The sequence below is a fragment of the Lepus europaeus genome, chromosome 4 (genome assembly GCF_033115175.1).
Source record: "Lepus europaeus isolate LE1 chromosome 4, mLepTim1.pri, whole genome shotgun sequence".
Taxonomy (NCBI): domain Eukaryota; kingdom Metazoa; phylum Chordata; class Mammalia; order Lagomorpha; family Leporidae; genus Lepus; species Lepus europaeus.
Window position 1 is genome coordinate 137,975,334 of NC_084830.1, and position 21,414 is coordinate 137,996,747.

The 21,414-nt window shown below is 47.5% G+C and overlaps 1 protein-coding gene across 1 annotated transcript; it reads left to right on the forward strand.

Annotated features, from left to right (window-relative positions):
- Positions 1-12,711: 12,711 nt before the first annotated feature.
- On the forward strand, positions 12,712-13,182 carry LOC133758563 (small ribosomal subunit protein uS12-like). Its single transcript, XM_062189742.1, has one exon. The coding sequence runs from the start codon at positions 12,715-12,717 to the stop codon at positions 13,144-13,146; it is 432 nt and encodes a 143-aa protein (XP_062045726.1). The 5' UTR covers positions 12,712-12,714; the 3' UTR covers positions 13,147-13,182.
- The last annotated feature ends 8,232 nt before the right edge of the window (positions 13,183-21,414 follow it).

Here is a 21,414-nt window from a genome sequence, read left to right on the forward strand (position 1 = left end):
AGAAGCAAAAGGAACAACATATACAACAAGTGCCTATTCTGGGATTCCAATGACACAACATTCAAGAACAGGCAAAACTCATCTACGGTGACAGAACACAACAGTAGTTATCCGTGCAGGCGGACGGGAAGGAGAGATGTTCTGGGGTGATGGGAATGTTCTGTATCTTGGTACTGGCATTAGCCAGGTAAGTGCACACATTCATCAAAACTCACCTGACTCATCTAATTCTGGAGACCTGTGCATTTCACTGTTTGTAAATTCTACCTTAATTTAAAAAAAAAAAAAAGCTGAAAAAATAATTCTGACCCCACCCTACTGAATCAGAATTCCTGGAGAATTCCTGAAAACTTTTATTTGAAAAAAAACAAAAACAAAACTCCCCATGTGTGTCTGAGACACTGCCAAGTTTGGGAACTTCTGGCTCCTAAACAAACTTTGGCTGACTCCCTACAGTTAATGAGATCTCAAGAAGTGACAGGCTTCTATAAGGAAGGAAGATCATACAACAGCTACTGCTTTTGGAGCACTTAGATTCCCAAACTCCCCCAGTAACCCAGTAAGGCAGGTTTTTTTTTTTAAATTTTCTAATTTTTTATTTATATAAATGGAACAAACTTCATGTATCTCATACAGTTTTAAGAACATAATGACACTTGCCACCCTATTCTCCCTCCTTCCCTCGCTCCCACCCTTCCTCTTATTTCCTTTCTTATTTTGCTTTTAATTTTTGCAATAATATACTTTTTTTTTCTTTGAGAACAAGTTTTATCATTAATTAAAGAAGCACCTAAGGATACAAGCAATGGAGCTGGGCACTTAGGCGTATCTAAAAGCAAGATGGTTATTATTGTCTCTGTCTTATAAAGCAGCTGAGGGCAAGGTTCCTGCCCAAAACACTCAACTGGTCGGAGGCAGGACTACACAACCCAACTCTTCCTTACTATAGGCAGTTTATTCTTTCCAGCACTCATTCAGTTGGCAAGCAGAACCTGTCAAGTACCTGTGTACCTTCTTGCTGTCAGGCACTGGGCTGAGCACAATGCCACAGAAACCTCCCCAAGCAAACCGTAGGAGGAGGGGTGCCATATGTGCCAGGCCAAGCCCGGGATGCTCCCTTTACATCTGCCTTCCAGCCTTCCGGAGGGAAAGGGCTCCCAGCGCTCTTTTGATTTTGGTTATGCAGGTGGTTTGGGGAAAGGCAGGAGGTAGCTGGTTATGTAAGCATGACTACAGGAAACCTCCGTGCAGCTTACTTTGGGAGCTTTCCAGAAGCTAACATCAATAGCAGGCCACGTTAAAAATGGGTTAAAATCATTATCAGATTATGAATAATTCACCAGGCACCCCCTGTTACCCATTACATTTTGTTCTACATAATTGCTTCCTGGAAGTCTGCTCCCAGTGCGGGGAATTGGGAGTATCCATAAAATTGAATATTTCTGCTTTTGACAAGTAAATTTAAACAAAATTATGAATTAGTTTCACTCCACTGCTGCCTGTCCCTTTTGAGCTGATAAGACTGGTCCTTGACTCAGCAAAATAACTGAGCAAGTGAGAAAGGGTCTGAATCCTTTGTAAGGGAAATCAGTGCCCCCTCCTACTCAGACCAGGCAGTGTCCCAAGGATTCTGCATAATTCAGAGGACGTGGGATGGGATGGGGGCACTGCTGGAGGAATGTCTGGGGAGCATCAGTCAACCCACAAACTCCGCATGGTATGATGTGAAACTGGAAGTGACCAGGACAAGAACAGCAACCAAGCTGTAACTCACATACCAAACATTCATCCTTTTTAAGCATACATTATTCTGCTTTTTAGTATCTTCACAAGACGGTGCAACTATCACCATTTCCTGCTCCTATTTTCATCCCACAAAGAAACCCCATTCCCATTAGCAGCCACTCCCCACCACTCCCTCTCCGCAGCTCCTGACGACCAGTAACCCACATTTTGTCTCTACAGATTTATTTCTTCTGGACATTTCCTATAAATGGAATTATGACTCCCTTTGCTTTGATAATATTCACAAACTACATCAGGGCTGTAGCATGGGTTGCTGCTTCATTCCTTTTAACTGCTGAATAGTTTTCCACTGTATGGCTACATCATATTTTATAAACCCATTCACCAGTTGGGGCACAACCTTTTGGCTATTATGGATACTACCACTATGAATATTCAATTGTGAGTTTTGTGTGAACACACATTTTTAATCATCTTGGGTATATACCCAACAAGTAGAACTGCTAGTCACAGACTAACACTCTTGGATGTATTATTTTTTGAAGAAATACCTCAGTGTTTTCTACAATAGCTGTACCACTTTACATTCCCACCAACAATGTACAAGGGGTTAGCCTTTTTGTTTCTTTTTTTATTTTTTTAATTTTAATTTTTTTTGACAGGCAGAGTTAGACAGTGAGAGAGAGAGAGAAAGGTCTTCCTTTTTCCATTGGTTCACCCCCCAATGGCCGCTGCAGCCAGTGCACTGCAGCCGGCGCACTGCGCTGATCCGAAGCCAGGAGCCAGGTGCTTTTCCTGGTCTCCCATGCAGGTGCAGGGCCCAAGGACTTGGGCCATCCTCCACTGCACTTCAGGCCACAGCAGAGAGCTGGACTGGAGGAGGAGCAACCAAGACAGAATCTGGCGTCCCGACCGGGACTAGAGCCCAGTGTGCCAGCGCCGCGGGTGGAAGATTAGCCTATTGAGCCGTGGTGCCGGCCTGTTTTTTTATTTTTAAAATATTTATTTATCTATTTGAAAGGCAGAGAGACAGAGAGATCTTCCATCAGCTGATTCACTCCACAAATGCCCACAACACATGAGGTTGGGCCAGGTCAAAGCCAGGATCCTAGAACTCAATTTGGGTCTCCCACATCAGCAGCAGGGACCTAATCAGTTGAACCACCACCTGCGGCCTCCCAGGGTACACATCAGCAGGATGCTGGTTTGGAAGCAGAGATGACCCAGGACCCAGGAACCCCGACACAGGATGTGAGGATCAAGTGGTGTCCTGACCACTGCACCCACCCCAACCTTTGTCCTCGTCTAGCAAGCCCTTTCTCTAGCAGCACTTTATTTTCCTTGTCAAAGCTCATCTTCTCTGCACATCATTCACAGTTTACGTGAAAATCTACTCAACATCACTCATCCCACAGATTATCCCTTTTTTTTTTTTTTTTTTTTTTTTGACAGGCAGAGTGGATAGTGAGAGAGAGAGACAGAGAGAAAGGTCTTCCTTTTTGCCGTTGGTTCACCCTCCAATGGCCGGTGCGGCCGCGCATCTCGCTGATCCGAAGCCAGGAGCCAGGTGCTTCTCCTGGTCTCCCATGCGGGTGCAGGGCCCAAGGACTTGGGCCATCCTCCACTGCACTCCCGGGCCACAGCAAAGAGCTGGACAGGAAGAGGAGCAAACAGGGACAGAATCCGGCGCCCCGACCGGGACTAGAACCCGGTGTGCCGGCGCCACAGGCGGAGGATTAGCCTGTTAAGCCACGGCGCCAGCCAGATTATCCCTTCTAGACAGCAGTTACAGTTTAGGAAGAGCTTCTTGGAGATACAGTACTACAGCAGAGCACGCTCAATGGGACTGGTTCTGTGGTGCAGTAGGTTAATCCTCTGCCTGTGGAGCTGGCATCCTATAGGGGCGCCGGTTCAAGTCCAAGTTGTTCTTTTTCTGATCCAGTCTCTGCTATGGCCTGGGAAAGCAGTAGAAGATGGCCAAGTCCTGGGGCCCCTGCACCCACGTGGGAGACCTGGAAGAAGCTCCTGGCTCCTGGCTTTCAATCGACTCAGCTCCAGCCATTGCAGCCATTTGGGGAGTGAACCAGTGGATGGAAGACCTCCCTCTCTATCTCTCCCTCTCACTGTCTATAACTGTACCTAACAAAAAAGAAAACTCTCAAATTCAAACAGTCAGAAGTAAAAAGATGATTTATTGACTGTGGAGACTGGGAAGTAGCTGAAAGACTATAAGGGGGAGTTACATGGACCAAGGCTTCAGGGTGAATCAGCCTCTCTCTCTGTCTCTCTGTCTCTCTGTCTTCCTTTCTCCCTCTTTCTCTCTCTCTCCCTCCCTCCCCTCCCTGCTCCCTCTTCCCCCTGCCTGTTCCTCATCTCCTTGGTGCCACCTTTTTTGCATCTCTCTCCATGTCTCACCTCTACTGCATCCGCTTGGCCTCCTTCCCCAGTCGGTGTCTTCCCGTGGTGAGAGTGTGACCTGACGGGAGGCTCAGATCACACCCACCCAGTGCGGTGATTCCAGGGACTGGGCCCCTGCGCCTTCCAGCACTGTGTTTATCACGGCCATCCCTGGAACGATCATTCACCCAAAAACAGTAAGTGTCATGTCTGTCCCATGCTGGCTCCCATGTCCACATTTGTGGCCGGATCAGAAGGGAGTGAGTGGTGGGAGGCACACACAGAGCAACCAAAAATCATTGCTGCCAAAGACCTTCTCATTAAGGGAGAAAGCCCAGCGCTAGAAACTTCAGGGGGCTGGCGCTGTGGCCTGAGAAAGCAGTAGAAAATAGCTTAAGTCCTTGGGCCCCTGCACCCACATGGGAGCTCCTGGCTCCTGGCTTCAGATCAGTGCAGCCTGGGCCACTGCAGCCATCTGCGGAGCGAACCAGCAGATAGAAGACCTCTCTTTCTCTCTCTGTCTCTCCTCTCTCTGTGTAACTCTGACTTTCAAATAAATAAATAAATCTTTTTTAAAAAAAAAAAAAAAACTTCATGTTGTGCCAAGGTTATGGTATCTTTATATGGATAAAGTTATAAAATATCTACTATTTGAAAAAAAGAAACTTCAGACCCCATGACAGATAGGTAAAGGGATACTTTGGGACTGGAAGGACTGAAATAAATCCCACAGCCTACTCTCTCTGTGTCTGCAGCCAGCCATACTCTGGACAGCCTCCTGGGCTGTCGGAGATTCCTGAGACCCTGGAAACCCGACATGCTCTTTTCAAATTATAGGGCCACAGGCATCACCATGGCAAACTTGGAGACCAGTGCACAGCCACCCCTTAGCCTAATTACTGCCTCCCTTGTCAATCTACTGTGTGTGATTCAGCTTTTTCCACAAGGAACAGAATCTTTTTTTAGGAAAAGTAAGGAGAACTTCAGTAATTGAAATCATTCTCCTTGCTCTCAGTGGGTTCCACAATCTAAGCAGCACTCTTCAGGGGCTTCCAAATAAGGTTAAACCAGATGCTGGAGACCAGATGTCGAGAGGAGGAAATGAACTGAATCCTCAGATGTCAGAGCTGGAAGAATCCACGGGGACCATCCCGTCCTCCCACTTGTTTTGCTGAGGGAGAAATTGAGGCTCAGAGCCGGAAGGAACCTGCCCGGTCATGCAAGTCAAAAGTGGCAGAGCGAGTCCCAGATCCAGATCTCCCGGTCGGGAACTTTCCTCTTGCCCACACTCTCCCACAAGAACACAAACTCAGAGAAGAAACAGAGCTCCAGCTGCAGCTACAGAGCTCCAGCTACAAGGTAAGGGCCTGAGAATGAGGTGCTGAATGAAGGCAAAGGCGTTCCAGTTGGAAGCCACTCGGCACCGCGGGAGCGCCATCCACACCTCGGGAGGCTTTCTTGCTGAAATCAGCACTGGCAGAGCCGTCATCTCGCTGTGAGTCAGAGGCTGCACAGGAAGCATCTTAGTGACACTGCTTGGAGTTGAGGGCGAGAGGAGAGTACTTGAAGGTGAGGAACAGAAAGAGGTGCAGGCGTCGAGAGTGGAAGCCAGCAGACTCTACCTGAAGACGGAGGACCGGGAGCGCCCCGAGGGGCCTGCAGGCAGGTCAAGTGCAATGCCTCTGTGTATCTGGTGGTCAGGCTGCCAGGAAAGCAGGCAAGCGGCTCAGACAGATTGTGGAGTTTCTTTTTTTTCCCCGTGAAACTGTAAGGGCTCTTTATTGAAGAGTTCAGTTTTTGTTTTGTTTAAGATTTATTTAATTTATTTCAAAGAGCGCCAGAGAAAAAGGGAGAGACGGAGAAAGAGATCACTAATCTGCTGGTTTACTCCCTGAACGGCCACAACAGCCAGAGTTGGGTCAGACAGAAGCTGGGAATCTAGAACTCCATCTGGGTCTCCCATATGCATAGCAGGGGTCCAAGTACGTGGGTCTTCTCCTGGTGCCTTCCCAGGTGCCTTAGCAGGGAGCTGGATGGGAAGCAAAGCAGCCATGACTCAAACTGGCACTGCGATGTGGGATGCTGATATCACAGGCGGCAGCTTTCCATGTTGTACCAACACTGCATCCAAGAGCTCAGATCTTGTCTCTTACAGGTTGCAAACATTTCTCTGCAGCTTTCATTTGTCTTTTGACTTCTGTTTCTCTTCAGAAGTATTGAATTTTCACATGTGATCCTGTCAATCTTTTCTTTAGTGTACCTAAGCTTTGGTGTCATAGTTACATCCATCAGTGTATTTCCCTTAAGCCATCTCAAAACTCAATATCCTAGGCCAATGCTGTGGCGTAGTGGGCTAAGCTTCTGCCTACAGCACGGGCATCCCATATGGGCGCTGGTTCGCGTCCCAGCTGTTCTTCTTCTGATCCAGCTCTCTGCTAACAGCCTGGGAAAGCAGTGGAAGATGGCCCAAGTGCTTGGGCCCCCTGAACTCATGTGGGAGACCCAGAAGAAGCTCTTGGCTCTTGGCTTTGGATCTACAGTACAGCTCTGTTGTGGCCATTTGGGGGGTGAACCAACGGATGGAAGACCTCTGTGTCTCTCCTTCTGTCTGTCTGTAACTCTACCTCTCAAATAAATGAAATAAAAACTCAATATCCAGAATATTTTAATTTTTTTAACAAATTTCTCCCAGCACTCTTGAATGTGCCCATGTTTACACTCTCTGGAATTTATTCTGGTGTAAATGTGAGGTAGAGGGGCTGGTGTTGCGGCTGAGTTAAGCAGCCATCCGCAGTGCCGCCATCCCATATGGATGCTAGTCTGAGTCCCAGCTGCTTCATTTCTGATCCAGCTTCCTGCTAACAGCCTGAGGAAAGCACCAGAAGATGGCTCAAGTGCTTGGGCCCCTGCACCCAGGTGGGAGACCTGGATGAGGCTCCTGGCTTCAGCCTGGACCAACCCTGGCCATTGTAGCCATTTGGGGAGTGAACCAACAGATGGAAGTTATCTCTCTCTCTCTCTCTCTCTCTCCTTCTCCCTATAACTCTGACCTTCAAATAAATAAATAAATAAATAAATCTTTGTTTTAAAAAAAAGCCACCTAACTAATTTAAAAAAAATGTGAGGTGGAATATAGTTTTTGTTGTTTTGTTTCCCAATGGTTAATTACAACAGTAATATTTATTGGCTAATAATTCTTCTCTACTTCAGTGATGCTGTATAGAGGTACAGACTGAGAGAATGTATACTTGACTATATAGATTTGACTATTATTTTCATTTATTTAGTTGAGAGGTAGAAAGAAAGACAGGGTGAGCTCTTACCACTGGCTCATTTCCCAGATCCCTCAGGCTAGGGCTTGGCTGGAGTTGGAGCCAGGAACTAGGCACACAACCCAGGTCTCCCAGGCGGTGGCAGGAGCTCAGCGACATGAGTCATCACTTCTGCCTCGCAGGGTCCACATCAGCAGGAAGCCAGAGTCAGGAGCAACAGTCAGGAATCAAACCCAGGCACTCCGGGGTGGGACACAAGCATCTTAACCACTAGGCTAAATGCCCTCTCATTTTAAAAGACTGCACGAATTCTGTAACACTCCTTTGTAAGGAATTCAATTTCCCTCCCCTTGAATACAGACAGCCCTAGTAACTTCAAATGATTACAATGTAAGGGGTGGAGGAAGCGATGATGTGTAGCTTTAAGACCAGGCCACACAACAAAGGCAACTCACTTCCCGCTCACTTGGCTCAACCTGTTTTGAGGAAAGGCAGTTGGCACGCCATGAAGCAGCCTTACGGGGAAGATCCAGATGGCGAGGAACAGAGGCCTCCCATCAACAGCCACGAGAGCGCGCCTTCTCAGAAGCACGCACTTTGGCCAAGCCTTCGGATCACTGCAGCCCAGGCAAGGGCTTGAACATAACTTCTCCAGTGACCCTGGGCCATAATCACCCAGCTAACCACTCATGGGTTCCCGACCCACAGAAACTGTGAGACGTACATGTCTGTTGTCCAAGGCTACTCAGCTTTGGAGTACTTTGCTCTGAAACAATAGATGGCAAATATAATGGTTTTAGGGTATTTACTGAATGAGTCAATTAGTTTATTGAGTATTCCCAATTCCTCCTCTTCCTCTTCTCACACCCCTTTCACTCCATTTCCCCTGCACTACCTGTACCATCTAGAAGTGCTACTGAGCAGGGGGTGTTGGGTGTAGCAGCTAAGCTGCCAGTTGGGATGCCCCTATTGCACATCAGAGTGCCAATTCAAGTCCTGCCTCCTCTGCTTCTGATCCAGCTTCCTGCTACGCACCTGAGGAGGCAACAGATGATGGCTCAAGTAACTGGGCCCCTGCCACTCACATGGGAGACCTGGATAGAGTTCCTGGATCGAGGCTTTGGCCTGGCCCAGCCCTTTCCTGGGTATGTACCAACAGAAATGAGTGTTGATACATGCTAAGGTCTTTGTACAAAATTGTACAAACAGCTCCAAGTTGAGAATAACATGTATGTTTATTAACAATAGAATGGGTAAAATAAATGATTGCCAATTATGCCTCAGAATCTTATAGAACAGTGAAAAAGAACAAACTACTACAACATGGATGCAGTTCACAGATGGAATATTGAGTGAAAAAACCCTAAATACTAAAAACAGTGCATACTGAAGAGGCAACCAACAGAATGGGAGAACTTATTTGCAAATTATGCAACCAATAAAGCATAAATAACCAGAATATATAAAGAGATCAAGAAACTCCACAACAACAAAACAAACAACCCAGTTAAGAAATGGGCAAAGGACTGAATCAGGCATTTTTCAAAACAGGAAATATAAATGGTTAACAGACACTCAGGATCACTAGGCTTCAGGGAAATGCAAATCAAAACCACAATGAGGTTTCCCCTCACCTCTGTTAGAAGGCTGTCATACAGAAATCAACAAACAACAAATGCTGGTGGGGACGTGGTTGGGATGTAAACTGCAACAGCCACTATGGAAGACAGTGTGGGATTACCTCAGAAATCTCAATATGGACCTACGATAAGACCCAGCCATCCTACTCCTGGGAATTTACCTAAGGGAAATGAAATCAGCATATCAAAGAGTTATCTGTACACCCATGTTTATTGCAGCTCAATTCACAATAGCTACATATGAAATCAACCCAGATACCTGTCAGCTGAAGACTGGATAGAGAAATTATAGTATATGTACACCATGGAATACTACACAGCGGTAAAAAAAAATGAAATCTTGCTGTCTCCAACAAAATGGATGAAACTGGAAAACATCATACTTATGGGGCTGGTGCTGTGGCTCAGTCCTCTGCCTGCAGCGCCTGCATCCCATATGGGCACCAGTTCTAGTCCTTGCTGCTCCTCTTCCAACCTAGCTCTCTACCGTGGCCTGGGGGGGGGGGGGGGGAGGGGGGCAGCGAAGGATGGCCCAAGTCCTTGGGCCCCTGCACCCATGTGGGAGACCCAGAAGAAGCTCCTGGCTCCTGGCTTCGGATTGGTGCAGCTCCAGCCATTGCGGCCATTTGGGGAGTGAACCAGAGGACAGAGGACCTTTCTCTCTGTCTCTCCCTCTCGCTGTCTGTGACTCTGCCTCTCAAATAGATAAATAAAATCTTTTAAAAAAATAAATTAAAGGCCGGCACCGTGGCTTAACAGGCTAATCCTCCGCCTTGCAGCGCCGGCACACCGGGTTCTAGTCCCGGTTGGGGCACCGGATTCTATCCCGGTTGCCCCTCTTCCAGGCCAGCTCTCTGCTATGGCCCAGGAAGGCAGTGCAGGATGGCCCAAGTGCTTGGGCCCTGCACCCGCATGGGAGACCAGGAGAAGTGCCTGGCTCCTGGCTTCAGATCAGCGAGATGCACCAGCCGCAGCGGCCATTGGAGGGTGAACCAATGGCAAAAAAAAGAAGACCTTTCTCTCTGTCTCTCTCTCTCACTATCCACTCTGCCTGTCAAAAAAATTAATTAATTAAAAAAAGAAAACATAATACTTAGTGAAATAAGCCAGTCCCCAAACCACAAATAGCACATGTTCTCCCTGATCTGTGATAACCAGTAGAGCTCCTAAAAGGAAATCTATAGAAGTGAAACTGACACTCTGAGATGCAATGACTTGGAACAGCACTTGTGTTGACTGCTGAGGAACAGGTTTTTTTTTTTTTTTTTTATACGATTTGTTGAACTCTTTACTTAGAGTTAATAGAGTTAATCATATGTGTATACAGTTAATTGAAAATAGATCTTAGTAAAAAATAAGAATGGGAATAGGAGAGGGAGGAGGAAGAGTGGTGGGAAGGTGGATATGGTGGGAAGAATCACTAAGTTCCTAAAGTTGTACATATGAAATGCACGAAGTTTAAATAAGAGGTTAAAATAAAAGGTTTCTGGGGGAAAAATCATGCATACATGAAGGTCACAATCAGGCCTACTGAATCTAGAATGACAGATCAGACAGCTTCCTGCTAACGTACACCCTGGGAGGCCACATGCAGCAGCTCAACTACTTGGGTTCCTGCCACCTACATGGGAGACTTGCATTGAGTTCCCGGCTCCTGGCTTCAGCCTGGTCCAGCCGTGGCTGCTGCAGGCATCTGGGAAGTGAACCAGTGAATAGAAGATCTCTCTCTCTTGTTCCCCCTGTCTTCCAAATAAACAAAAAGTAATTCAAGAACAGGATGAAATGAGCTGGTAGACACACAATGCCTGGTGTGCAGCACGTACGCAGTCATTAACAGGCGCTATTGTCCATAATTTTATAAGATCTGCTGTAGTGTCTCTAAACACATGAGCTCACTAACAATATTTAGCATCAGCTGAGCACCACGTCAGGAGCCAGCCTTTGGGTCACCCTTCCCTGGTGTCAGCACTCGGCTTCCTGTCCGTCTCATGGTCCTGGTGGGCTGCCAAGCACAGTTCTCTGTTCCAGCAGCTGCCAGACCCTTTAAAGCCCAAACAGCCTCGAAAGGCTGTAGTCTGATGAAATCAGATTCTGGGCTCGGAGGGAGGGTGCTCCAGACGACTGCTGGGAGGAAGGCAGCTCCCTCACAGCTGCTCAAGGATTCCAAGAAGGGACTAAGAGAAGGGGAAATCCATTCTGGATTGGCTGCTGTTTGGATGTGGCATTAAGAAAAGCAGAGATTAACTAGCGATTGCATGCTGTGATGGGGCGGCACAGCTGAGTCGCTGATTATCCTCGGTAGCGGACAAGAAGAGCAAAGCAGGCCTTTGTGGTCATCGGGGTAAGAGGGCAGCGGTCCCTCAGGTCAGGGCTCTGATCGCACTGCGCAGCTGCTGCGTCTCCGGTGGGCTTTGCAGCTGGCTTTCTCTTCACTGCGCTCTTGGCCTGCGTTTTCTCTGTTTCAGCTCAAGCTAATTTGCACTTTCAGTTCCATATCCTCTCTGCACTCTGTGACTCTGCACGAAGACAGGCTGCCGCAGCACCTGACCGCCTCCTGCCAGAGATCTGTCAGAGTCCTGCAACCTCTCGACTGCTGGACAACCTGCAGGCTTGCACCCAGCCGAGCGGCAACAGCAGGCAGCAGCCCTGGCCCTCTCGCCCTGAGCTGGGGCTCTGAGCACGCTGGGACCAGGGCAAGGGCCCTCTCTGCTGGGAGCTGGAGGCTGAGCAGGTCAGCCATGGCCAACCTCCAAGCGGGCTCAGCTCCAACCTGCTGTTGTCGAGAACCCTGTCAGCACCTGGGCTCTTCCAGCCACCTAGAGGACTCACTGGTTAGCTCTCCTTCCCATCCAGACCAATCCCAACCTTTCCCCAGTAAGCCTGTCAAACAAAGCCACTCACTTCCTGTGGCCTGCAAACACACAGCCCTAAAGAACAGATCTTTTTCTGCAGGCCCTGTGTGGGGCACTGGAATGGAGAGGGATAGGACATGGACCCACATGGCTAGACTAGTCTGATTGTTGATGTAAAGGAGCAACTTTTCCTATGATTTTTCTTCCCTTTGTAAAATAATTCAACCCGGTCCTCCCTTTCTCTTATTCCTCATTCTATAAATTCTGTGATTGTTCAACACATCCCCACAGGAAGCTCCCAACAGTTACTGAATGAATGAATGAATGAATGGAAGGTGTGATCATCTCTATTTCCATAGATCAGGAATGAAACTGAGACTCAGAGAGGCTCGTAACCAACCTATGCACCTGCTATGGGCAAGTGGCAAAGCAGAGATTGAAAACTAGGCAAGGGTCTGGTGTTGCGGCACAGCAGGCTAAGCCACCATTGCGGTGCCAGCATCCCACACTGGTGTACTGGTTCAAGTCCCAGCTGCTCTGCTTCCAGTGCAGCTTCCTGATAATCTGCCTTGGAAGATACTGAAAGATGGACAGGAGTGCAGCCTGGGTACTAGGACCCTTACCACACATGAGGGATTTCAGAATGGAGTTCCTGGCTCCTGGCATTTGCCTGGCCCAGACCTGGCTGTTGCAGCCACGCGCTGAGTGAACCAGTAGACAGAAGACCTCTTTCTCTCTTTGTCATTCAAATAAAATTAAATATAAATAAACATTGTTTAAAAAGAAAACCAGGCTTTTTCGCTCAGGATGGGCAAGTGCAGTGGTCTCCGCACCACCCGGAAGCTGCGCAGCCACCGGCATGACCAGAAGTGGCACGACAAGCAGTACAAGAAGGCCCACCTGGGCACGGCGCTCAAGGCCAACCCCTTCGGAGGCGCCTCGCACGCCAAGGGCATCGTGCTGCAGAAAGTAGGGGTGGAGGCCAAGCAGCCCAACTCCACCATCAGGAAGTGCGTCAGGGTCCAGCTGATCAAGAATGACAAGAAAATCATGACCTTCGTCCCCAATGATGGGTGCCCGAACTTCATCGAGGAAAACGATGAAGTTCTGGTTGCTGGATTTGGTCGGAAAGGTCATGCTGTTGGTGACATTCCTGGAGTCCGCTTTAAGGTTGTCAAAGTAGCCAATGTGTCTCTTCTGGCCTTATACAAAGGCAAGAAGGAAAGGCCAAGGTCATAAACATTGATGGCAGAAATGTATTAAGAATAAATTTTCATATTCAAGAAAAGAAAAGAAAACCAAGTCAGTGTGTGCTTTCTCTTCCTGACACCACACTACGTTTCTCTTATTTACCCTGAAAAGAAGCCCTCTCCTCTTCTTGCATAGGAGAAAGCCAACATACCAAGGAAAGATTCTAACGCTGAGATACAGCATTCCAACCTGGCAGTACCACAAAAAGTTAAACACAGAATTATCATTTAATCCAGTAATTTCACTCCCAAGGATACACCCCAAACAATGGAAAACACCCATGGTCACAGCAGCACTGGTCACAATAGCCAAAGGTACAGACAGTCCAAGTGTCCTTCAACGGGTGGTATATGCACACGGTGGAATAGAACGCAATCACAAAAAGGAAATAGTATTGAATATGTGGAGAGCGGAGAGCGGATATGGAATACGTTACAACGTGAATAAACCCAGAAGCACGCTAAGTGAAAGAAAAAGCACATAGTGTAAATTCAAGTTATATGAAATATCTAGAATCGGTAAATTCACAGATAGAACACACTGGGGGTTACAGGAGCAGGAGGAACAAGGGTTTCTTTTGGGGGAGATGAAAATATTTGGAATTAAAGAGGTGGTGGCTGTATATTATGAATGTTCTCAATACCTCAGGATGGTTCACCTGAAAATGGCTAATTTTATGTTACATGGATTTCATTCAATCATAGAAAAATCTTATTACCACTGACCTGTATAATTAAAAGACATTTTATATTATACATATTTTACCACTAGAAACACGTATATATTTATATATATTTTACCACTTATATTTACCATATATACACATACATATTTTACCACTCACATTTCAGGAGCTGTCCGGCACTCAGGAACACCAACGCCTCCTGTGACATCTCCTGCAGTCTGGGGAACACAACAGGCACCCAGTGAATATTTGACTTTTTCAGTTGGTTTTTCGGCTGTGCCAGAGAAGCCGTATTCTGGAGGCTATAGTTGAACAGTTAGCAGTACAGACAGCCTGGGTTCCAACCCTCAGCCGGCCACTGCCTAGCTAGGTGAGCTTGGGTGAGTTTACAAACCTGTCTATGCAAGCTTTCTCATCTGTAAAACTGGAGTAACTGTGCCTACTTCCTAGGGTTGTTTTAAAGACTAAGAGAGGGGCTGGTGCTGTGGCAGAGTGGGCTAACGCCCTGGCCTGAAGCGCTGGGATCCCATATGGGTGCTGGTTCTACTCCTGGCTGCTCCACTTCCTATCCAGCTCTCTGCTATGGCCTGGGATAGCAGTAGAAGATGGCTCAAGTTCTCGGGCCCCTGCACCCACGTGGGAGACCCAGAAGAAGCTCCTGGCTCCTGGCTTCAGATCGGCGTAGCTCCAGCCATTGTGGCCAATTGGGGAGTGAACCATCGGATGGAAGACCTCTCTCTCTCTCTCTGTCTCTCTCTGCCTCTTCTCTCTCTGTGTAACTCTGACTTACAAATAAATAAAAATAAATCTTTAAAAAAAAAAGTCTAAGAGAAATCATACTGTGTATAAAGGACTTGGAATGTTCCCAGGACACAGCCAGTGCCCAGGAAAGATCAGCTGCTAGGTCGAGGGTGAGCAGCTGCTGCCGTGAGCACCCCAACACCCCTTCCATCTCCCAGCACTGGTGACCACCCTGAGTCTCTGGAACACCTCTTGTGCTGCAGATACCTATATTATAGGATGAAAGGAGCCACTGTCCTCGAAGAAAGCCAACTCCCCAGTGTGGATGTGGAGACAACTTGTCATGAAATGCCAACAAGGCCCCGGAGACCTCGGTTTTTAGCTCCAGCAGCAGTGCAGGGCCCCCAGGAAGCCAATTCTACACAGAAGAATTAGAGCGACTCCTGTTCCCTTTGGCAGCCTGGGTAATTTACAAGCTTATTATGAGCCCTGCTTCTCAGTCACTTGTTGTGTGGGGTGGCACAGCTGCCACCCCGGGGAGCAAGGCTCCCCCTCTCCCACTCAGCTGTTTCTTGTGCTCTGTGATGTGCAAGAGACCTGGAGACACAGGAAACACCTCACACCCCTGGGCAGCGAGGCTCAGAGCTCCAGCCACCTACACAGGGGTCATCAGGCTTCTGTCCACACTCTCAAACCTACCTGATCCCCTGTCCATTCCCAAGTCACACACTTGAGTTTGTAAAAAAAAAAAAAACCATTGTTTTAAAAGTAATCAAAATTGGGGCCAGTGTGGTGCAGGGGGTTAAGCTGCCATCTGTGACACTGGCGCCTATTTGAATACTAGTTGAGTCCCAGCTGATCCATTTCCAGTGTGCCGGGGAAAGCAACAGAAGATGGCCCAAGTTCTTGGGTCCCTGCACCCACATGGGAGACCCAGATAAAGTTTCTCGTTCCTGGCTTTGGCCTGGGCCAGCCCTGGTCCTTAGGGCCATTTGGGGCGTGAATCAGCAGATGGAAAAATTGAAACTCTTTCAAATAAATAAATCCCAAAATAAAAAATCAAATTGCTTTAGTACAGACAATGCAACACAAAGGATGAGTATCAAAAGCATATGCCATGAAAAGGAAGGCTCCTTCTGCCCCTGACCTTTAGGCTGCCCTCTGGGAAGCTCCCACCACCTGCTCCTTGAATTCGCTTCTAGAAATATCTGTGCGGGCGGGAGCACGCATTTATTCTTACCTCCTCGATCCTTGAGCATATTTTATCACACGATACTGGAAACGGGACTCTGCGGAGTATGTGCTTATTTAGCTATCATAGTATTTTCTTATCAGCTCATGGAACTTCTTTCCTGCATGGTGTTCCATTTTATAGGTGTGCAAACGGTATTCAACGGGTGCCCGACTGACGGGCATTTAGGCAGCTCCAACATCTCCAGCCACAAGCAGGGGTATGACTACCCTCAGGGCAGGAGACAGGAAGATTTCCAGCCGGCAGGGGAGTGCTGCGCTCCCTCTGGGCCCACGGAGCTGCCTGTACCGACAGTGGCTACTCCTGCACTGACTTTGACAGGGCACCCTCAATGCCCTACGTCCTGCTTTTCCCAATGCATTTTTATAAACTTATCAGAGCTCCTTCCCTGCAGAGTAATGGGCACTTAAATCACCGACACGGTAACAAGAGCTGAGCAGCCCAGCGCCACAAAGGGCTGAAGTACCCCTTGCAACCCCTCGCGGGTCGCGCGCGAGAACACAGCGAGAATTCAAGGCCTCATCTTCACCGCAACAGGAAGTCGCTGTGCTTTGGCAGCAACCCGAGCCGCAGCCTGCGTCAGAAGGGTTCTTCCAATCAGGACACACGTTCCGGACATCAGCCAATCAGCGACTGCGCTCCTGGAATGAAGGAAGCGGGAGCCGCCCAAAGGGCAGCCAATCGGTGGCGGCCTCCTGCTCTGGGTGACAGCCAATAAGCAAGGGCCTCGCTCCGGTGTCGATGCTTCCGCGAGTCCGGGAACTCGGGGAGCGCAGCTGTCCCAAAGTTCTTCCGCGTCTGACATCCGCCGGCCGCCCCACCGGGCGTCCCACTGCTCTAATAAAGTCGCCTCTGCGATGTTGGAGACCCTTTGGAATACAAGTGCAGTTCTCCTTTGCAGGCATACCGAAAATCCCCGTTTTTGCATCAGATGTCAAGTTCAACTTCAATGCAACACATAACAAGTGGACCCGCCTGCCCAGGGTTTCTTAGGAATTGGGACTTGAAGCTACACGTGCACCAAATCGACAAAGTCCGGCAAATTCAGTCTCTCCCGTTCTTGGCCGTGGCTTCTATTATCTGTTTGTGTATATTTAAACCTCGAAATACAAAAAAAAATTTTTTTAATGTAAATTTTTTCATGAACTTTCCAAGCAGCCAACATTTATCAAATAAAAAAAAAATATCGGCCAGCGCCGTGGCTTAACAGGCTTATCCTCCACCTTGCGGAGCCGGCACACCGGGTTCTAGTCCCGGTTGGAACGCCGGATTCTATCCCAGTTGCCCCTCTTCCAGGCCAGCTCTCTGCTATGGCCCGGGAAGGCAGTGCAGGATGGCCCAAGTCCTTGGGCCCTGCACCCGCATGGGAGACCAGGAGAAGCACCTGGCTCCTGGCTTCGGATCAGCGCGGTGCGCCGGCCGCAGCGGCCATTGGAGGGTGAACCAACGGCAAAAGGAAGACCTTTCTCTCTGTCTCTCTCTCTCACTATCCACTCTGCCTGTCAAAAAAAAAAAAATATATATATATATATATATATATATATATCGTATGCAATTGTATATTCAATACTGAAAATAGTGAGAAGTCCGATATAAACTAGTATAGATTAACAGCTAAGCATAAAAGAGATATACGGTTTCCTCTGTTGTGCTAAAGAAAATGATAAACTAACAATGTTTCATTAAGAATAATTCTAATTGGAGCTGGTGCTGTGGCATAGTATGCTAAGCTTCCTCCTGCGGTGCTGGGATCCCATATGAGTGCCAGCTGGAGTTTGAGTCCTGGCTGCTCCTCTTCCAATCCAGCTCTCTGCTAACGGCCTGGGAAACCAGTGGAAGATGACCCATGGGCTTGGGCCCTTGCACACTCGTGGGAGACCCGGAAGAAGCTCCTGACTCCTGTCTTCGGATCGACTCAGCTCTGGCCATTGCAGCCATTTGGGGAGTGAACCAGCGGGTGGAAGACCTCCTCTCTGTTTCTCCCTCTCTCTATCCATAACTCTACCTCCCAAATACTCTTTAAAAATTAATTCTGATTAACATAAAAATAATTGCAGCAGAAGTTGTGATGAAGTTCCTCACTATATTTCATGCATTTCTCAGTTCAGATGGCTGAATGTACTATTAACAGGAATACTCTTGGCCGGCACCGCAGCTCACTAGGCTAATCCTCCGCCTGTGGCACTGGCACCCCAGATTCTGTCCCGGTTGCTCCTCTTCCAGTCAAGCTCTCTGCTGTGGCCCGGGAGTGCAGTGGAGGATGGCCCAAGTGCTTGGGCCCTGCACCCGCATAGGAGGCCAGGAGGAAGCACCTGGCTCCTGGCTTCAGATTGGCGGCTCCGGCTGTAGCGGCCATTTGGGGGGGGGGGGTGAACCAACGGTAGAAAGACCTTTCTTTCTCTCTCTCTCTCTCTCTCTCACTGTCTAACTCTGCCTGTCAAAAAACAAACAAAAACCAACAACAACAACAAACAGGAATACTCTTTAGTTCCAAAATTGCAAGTAAAAATTTAAATGCCATATAATATGGGGGGGAGGGGGTGCGGACAGAGTGTCAGACAGACTTGGAGGAGAGAGAGAGAGATCTTCCATTCTCTGGCTCACTCTCTAGTTGGCCCCAACAGCTGGTCCAGGCCAAAGCCATTTCCAGGCAGATTAGCAGGGAGCTGGAGCTGAAGCAGAGCAGCTGCAACTGAGAACTAGTGGCCCGGTGTGGGAAGCCTACACGGCACCACAACACCTGCCCCTGAACAGCAAGATAAAGTCATTGCCATAATACAAAGTGTAATAGCTCCATGCATGATCACAGAGAAGATCAAATATCTAAATGCTTCACCTTTTTATACCTTAACCATGATACAAATCATAACAACACAAACGACTTTTCCTTGGTGCAATATTTTTCTCATGAATACTTGCTTGTAAGGCTTTTTCAAGTGGAATTCCTTCTATATGAGTTTTCAGAAATAACCGCAGGGGCTGGCGCTGTGGTGTAGTCAGTAAAGCCACTGCCTGCAGTGCTGGCATCCCATATGGGCACTGGTTCAAGACCCAGCTGCTCCACTTCTGATCCAGCTCTCTGCTATGGCCTGGGAAAGCAGTGGAGGATGGCCCAAGCCCTTGGGCCTCTGCACCTGTGTGAGAGACCCAGAAGAAGCTCCTGGCTCCTGGCTTCGGATTGGCGCAGCTCTGGCCATTGTGGCCATTTGGGGAGTGAACCAGCTTATGGAAGATCTCTTTCTCTCTTCTTCTCTGTATAACTCTGACTTTCAAATAAATAAAACTTAAAAGAAATAACAAAATTACCCAGCCTTTTCAGTTAGGAGTTAATGAGAAAATTTTTACTCCTTTTGTTGTAAATAAGAAGCTACTTCAAAAAGTTTGTGGGAAAAAGAAGGAATTGATAGAATGGGCTTATCCTGGCGCAAAGATTTTTTTCATACCATGGGGAGTATGAGTGTTATGAAAACCTATGCATGACTTTCAAAATTGTTTTTGCACTAAAAGAAAGTCATAGTTTTACTTGCATTTTCCATGAACTTTTTGAAAGAGCCTCCTACAAGTAAAACTTTGGGTGGTTTTGCATAAAGGAACAAACAATGTGTATTCCAAAGAGAAGCCAAGCACGAATGACTCCATGAGGGTGCCGGCTGTCCTGCCTAGACTCTGCATCACGCCACTCAAATAGCATCCAATGTTTAATGAGATCGAAGTAACTGTCGTGAAACAGTTCTCCTACTTGAGCAAGTATAGTATGCTGAACCGAGCAATTTAAGCCCCACTGTGACTGTTGTCATTCTGAAGTTTCATTTGTCTCACATTCAGAAAATCCAAAATGCAGTGGAAGGCATCCTCCATTTATGTGAAGCACTGAAATTATCCTTTAATGCCAAAGAAAAGGCAACCAAGATTCTTGACTTTGAAAAGAATCCATTGAATAAACCCTATTGATTTCTTATTCATAGTTTTCAGCGGTCAACGTAGCAACAGAATTATGCAAATTGGAAGAGGCACAGCGAGTGTGCTTGAAGGGCCCCATTGCTCACAGAATAAAAGTTGACAACAATGCTCCTTTTTATCAGTGGACAGCACTTTCAAAAGTCATTGACCAAGAGCTGCAATGTAACCCTGAAGAATGGAGAAGCGAGCTGTGCTATGAAAGATGGCATTCTGCGCTTCCACCAAACTGGAGCAGCGCTTGTCAGAGTTGCCAGCTTCCTGCCAGTACATGTGCAGGCTACTGGCTCCCAAAGCTAATGCTGAGGATGGTTTCCCGTTAGTGAATGTTCAGTGGACAAAAGAGCACAAGAAGTTGGATGTGTCCACTGCAGAAGCCCTGTAACCATGCAAACGGGACACAGACTGTCACTGCAAGGGATTTCATAAGCAAATTTGCAAAATGAGGAAGTATTGAGGAGAATGAATTCACCCAGGAAATATAATGGGAAAAGGTGTGTATATTAAATATTTATAATTTATTTATAATTGAATGTATTTATAGTATAAATAGTTCCTATGCAGTATTTTTGTCTCAGTGTATTAATGCATAGGCAATTAGAAAGAAACCAAATTTCATTGAGTATCCTGTATTTTTAATTATTAAATATGAGCTATTGCCCTAGCCTCTGTGTAACTATGCCTTTGTGCTTGTCTGCAAAGCCCTCTCCTCATCATTAATGATCAAATCCTAATTTTTTCTTTTATAATCAATTTATTTTACTTATTTGATAGGAGGAGAGAGAGAGAGATCTTCCATCTGCTGGTTCACCCCCCAGGTGTTTGCAATGACCAGGACTGACCAAGATGAAAGCTATGAGCCTGGAACTTAATCTAGGTCTCCCATGTCGGTGGCACGGACCCAGCTACTGAAGCCATCACCTGCTGCCTCCCAAGGCTCGCATTAGCAGGAAACTGGAATCAGAAGAGGAGCCAGAACTTGAACCCAGGCACTCTGAAATGGAATATGTTGTCCTGAGTGCTGTCTTAACTGCCAGTTCTAGTCCCGGCTGCTCTTCTTCCGATCCAGCTGTGCCAAATGACTGCCCCTAATTCTCTTTTGAGTCTCTTTTTCAGAACTCTGTAATAATGATCCTTTAGTGAGGGCTAACTTTGTGCAGGGCACTGTTCTAAGTGCCTCAGGCATATTCAATCATTGACTCTTCCCTGAGGCTATTATTCTTGACAACCAAAATACCTACTGTAAGGTAGTTATTATTTTTCCTGTTTTATGGATCAAGCACTTAGGCACAAAGAAATGATGTGACTTAGCAGAAGTTATGCAACATGTAAGTGGTAGAACTGGAATTCAAAGCCATAGGACTGGCGTCGTGGTGTAGCAGGTTAAGCAGCTGCCTGCAGTGCCGGCATCATGAATGGGCACTGGTTTTAGTCCCAGCTGCTCCACTGCTGATCCATCTCCCTGCTGATCATCTGGGAGAAGCGATGGAAGAGGGCCCAGGTGTTTGGGCCCTGCTATCCATGCGGGACACCAGGAAGAAGCTCCTGCCTCCTGGCTGCAGCCTGGCCCAGCCCGGCCCAGCCCTGGCCATTGCAGCCATCTGGGGAATGAACCAGCAGA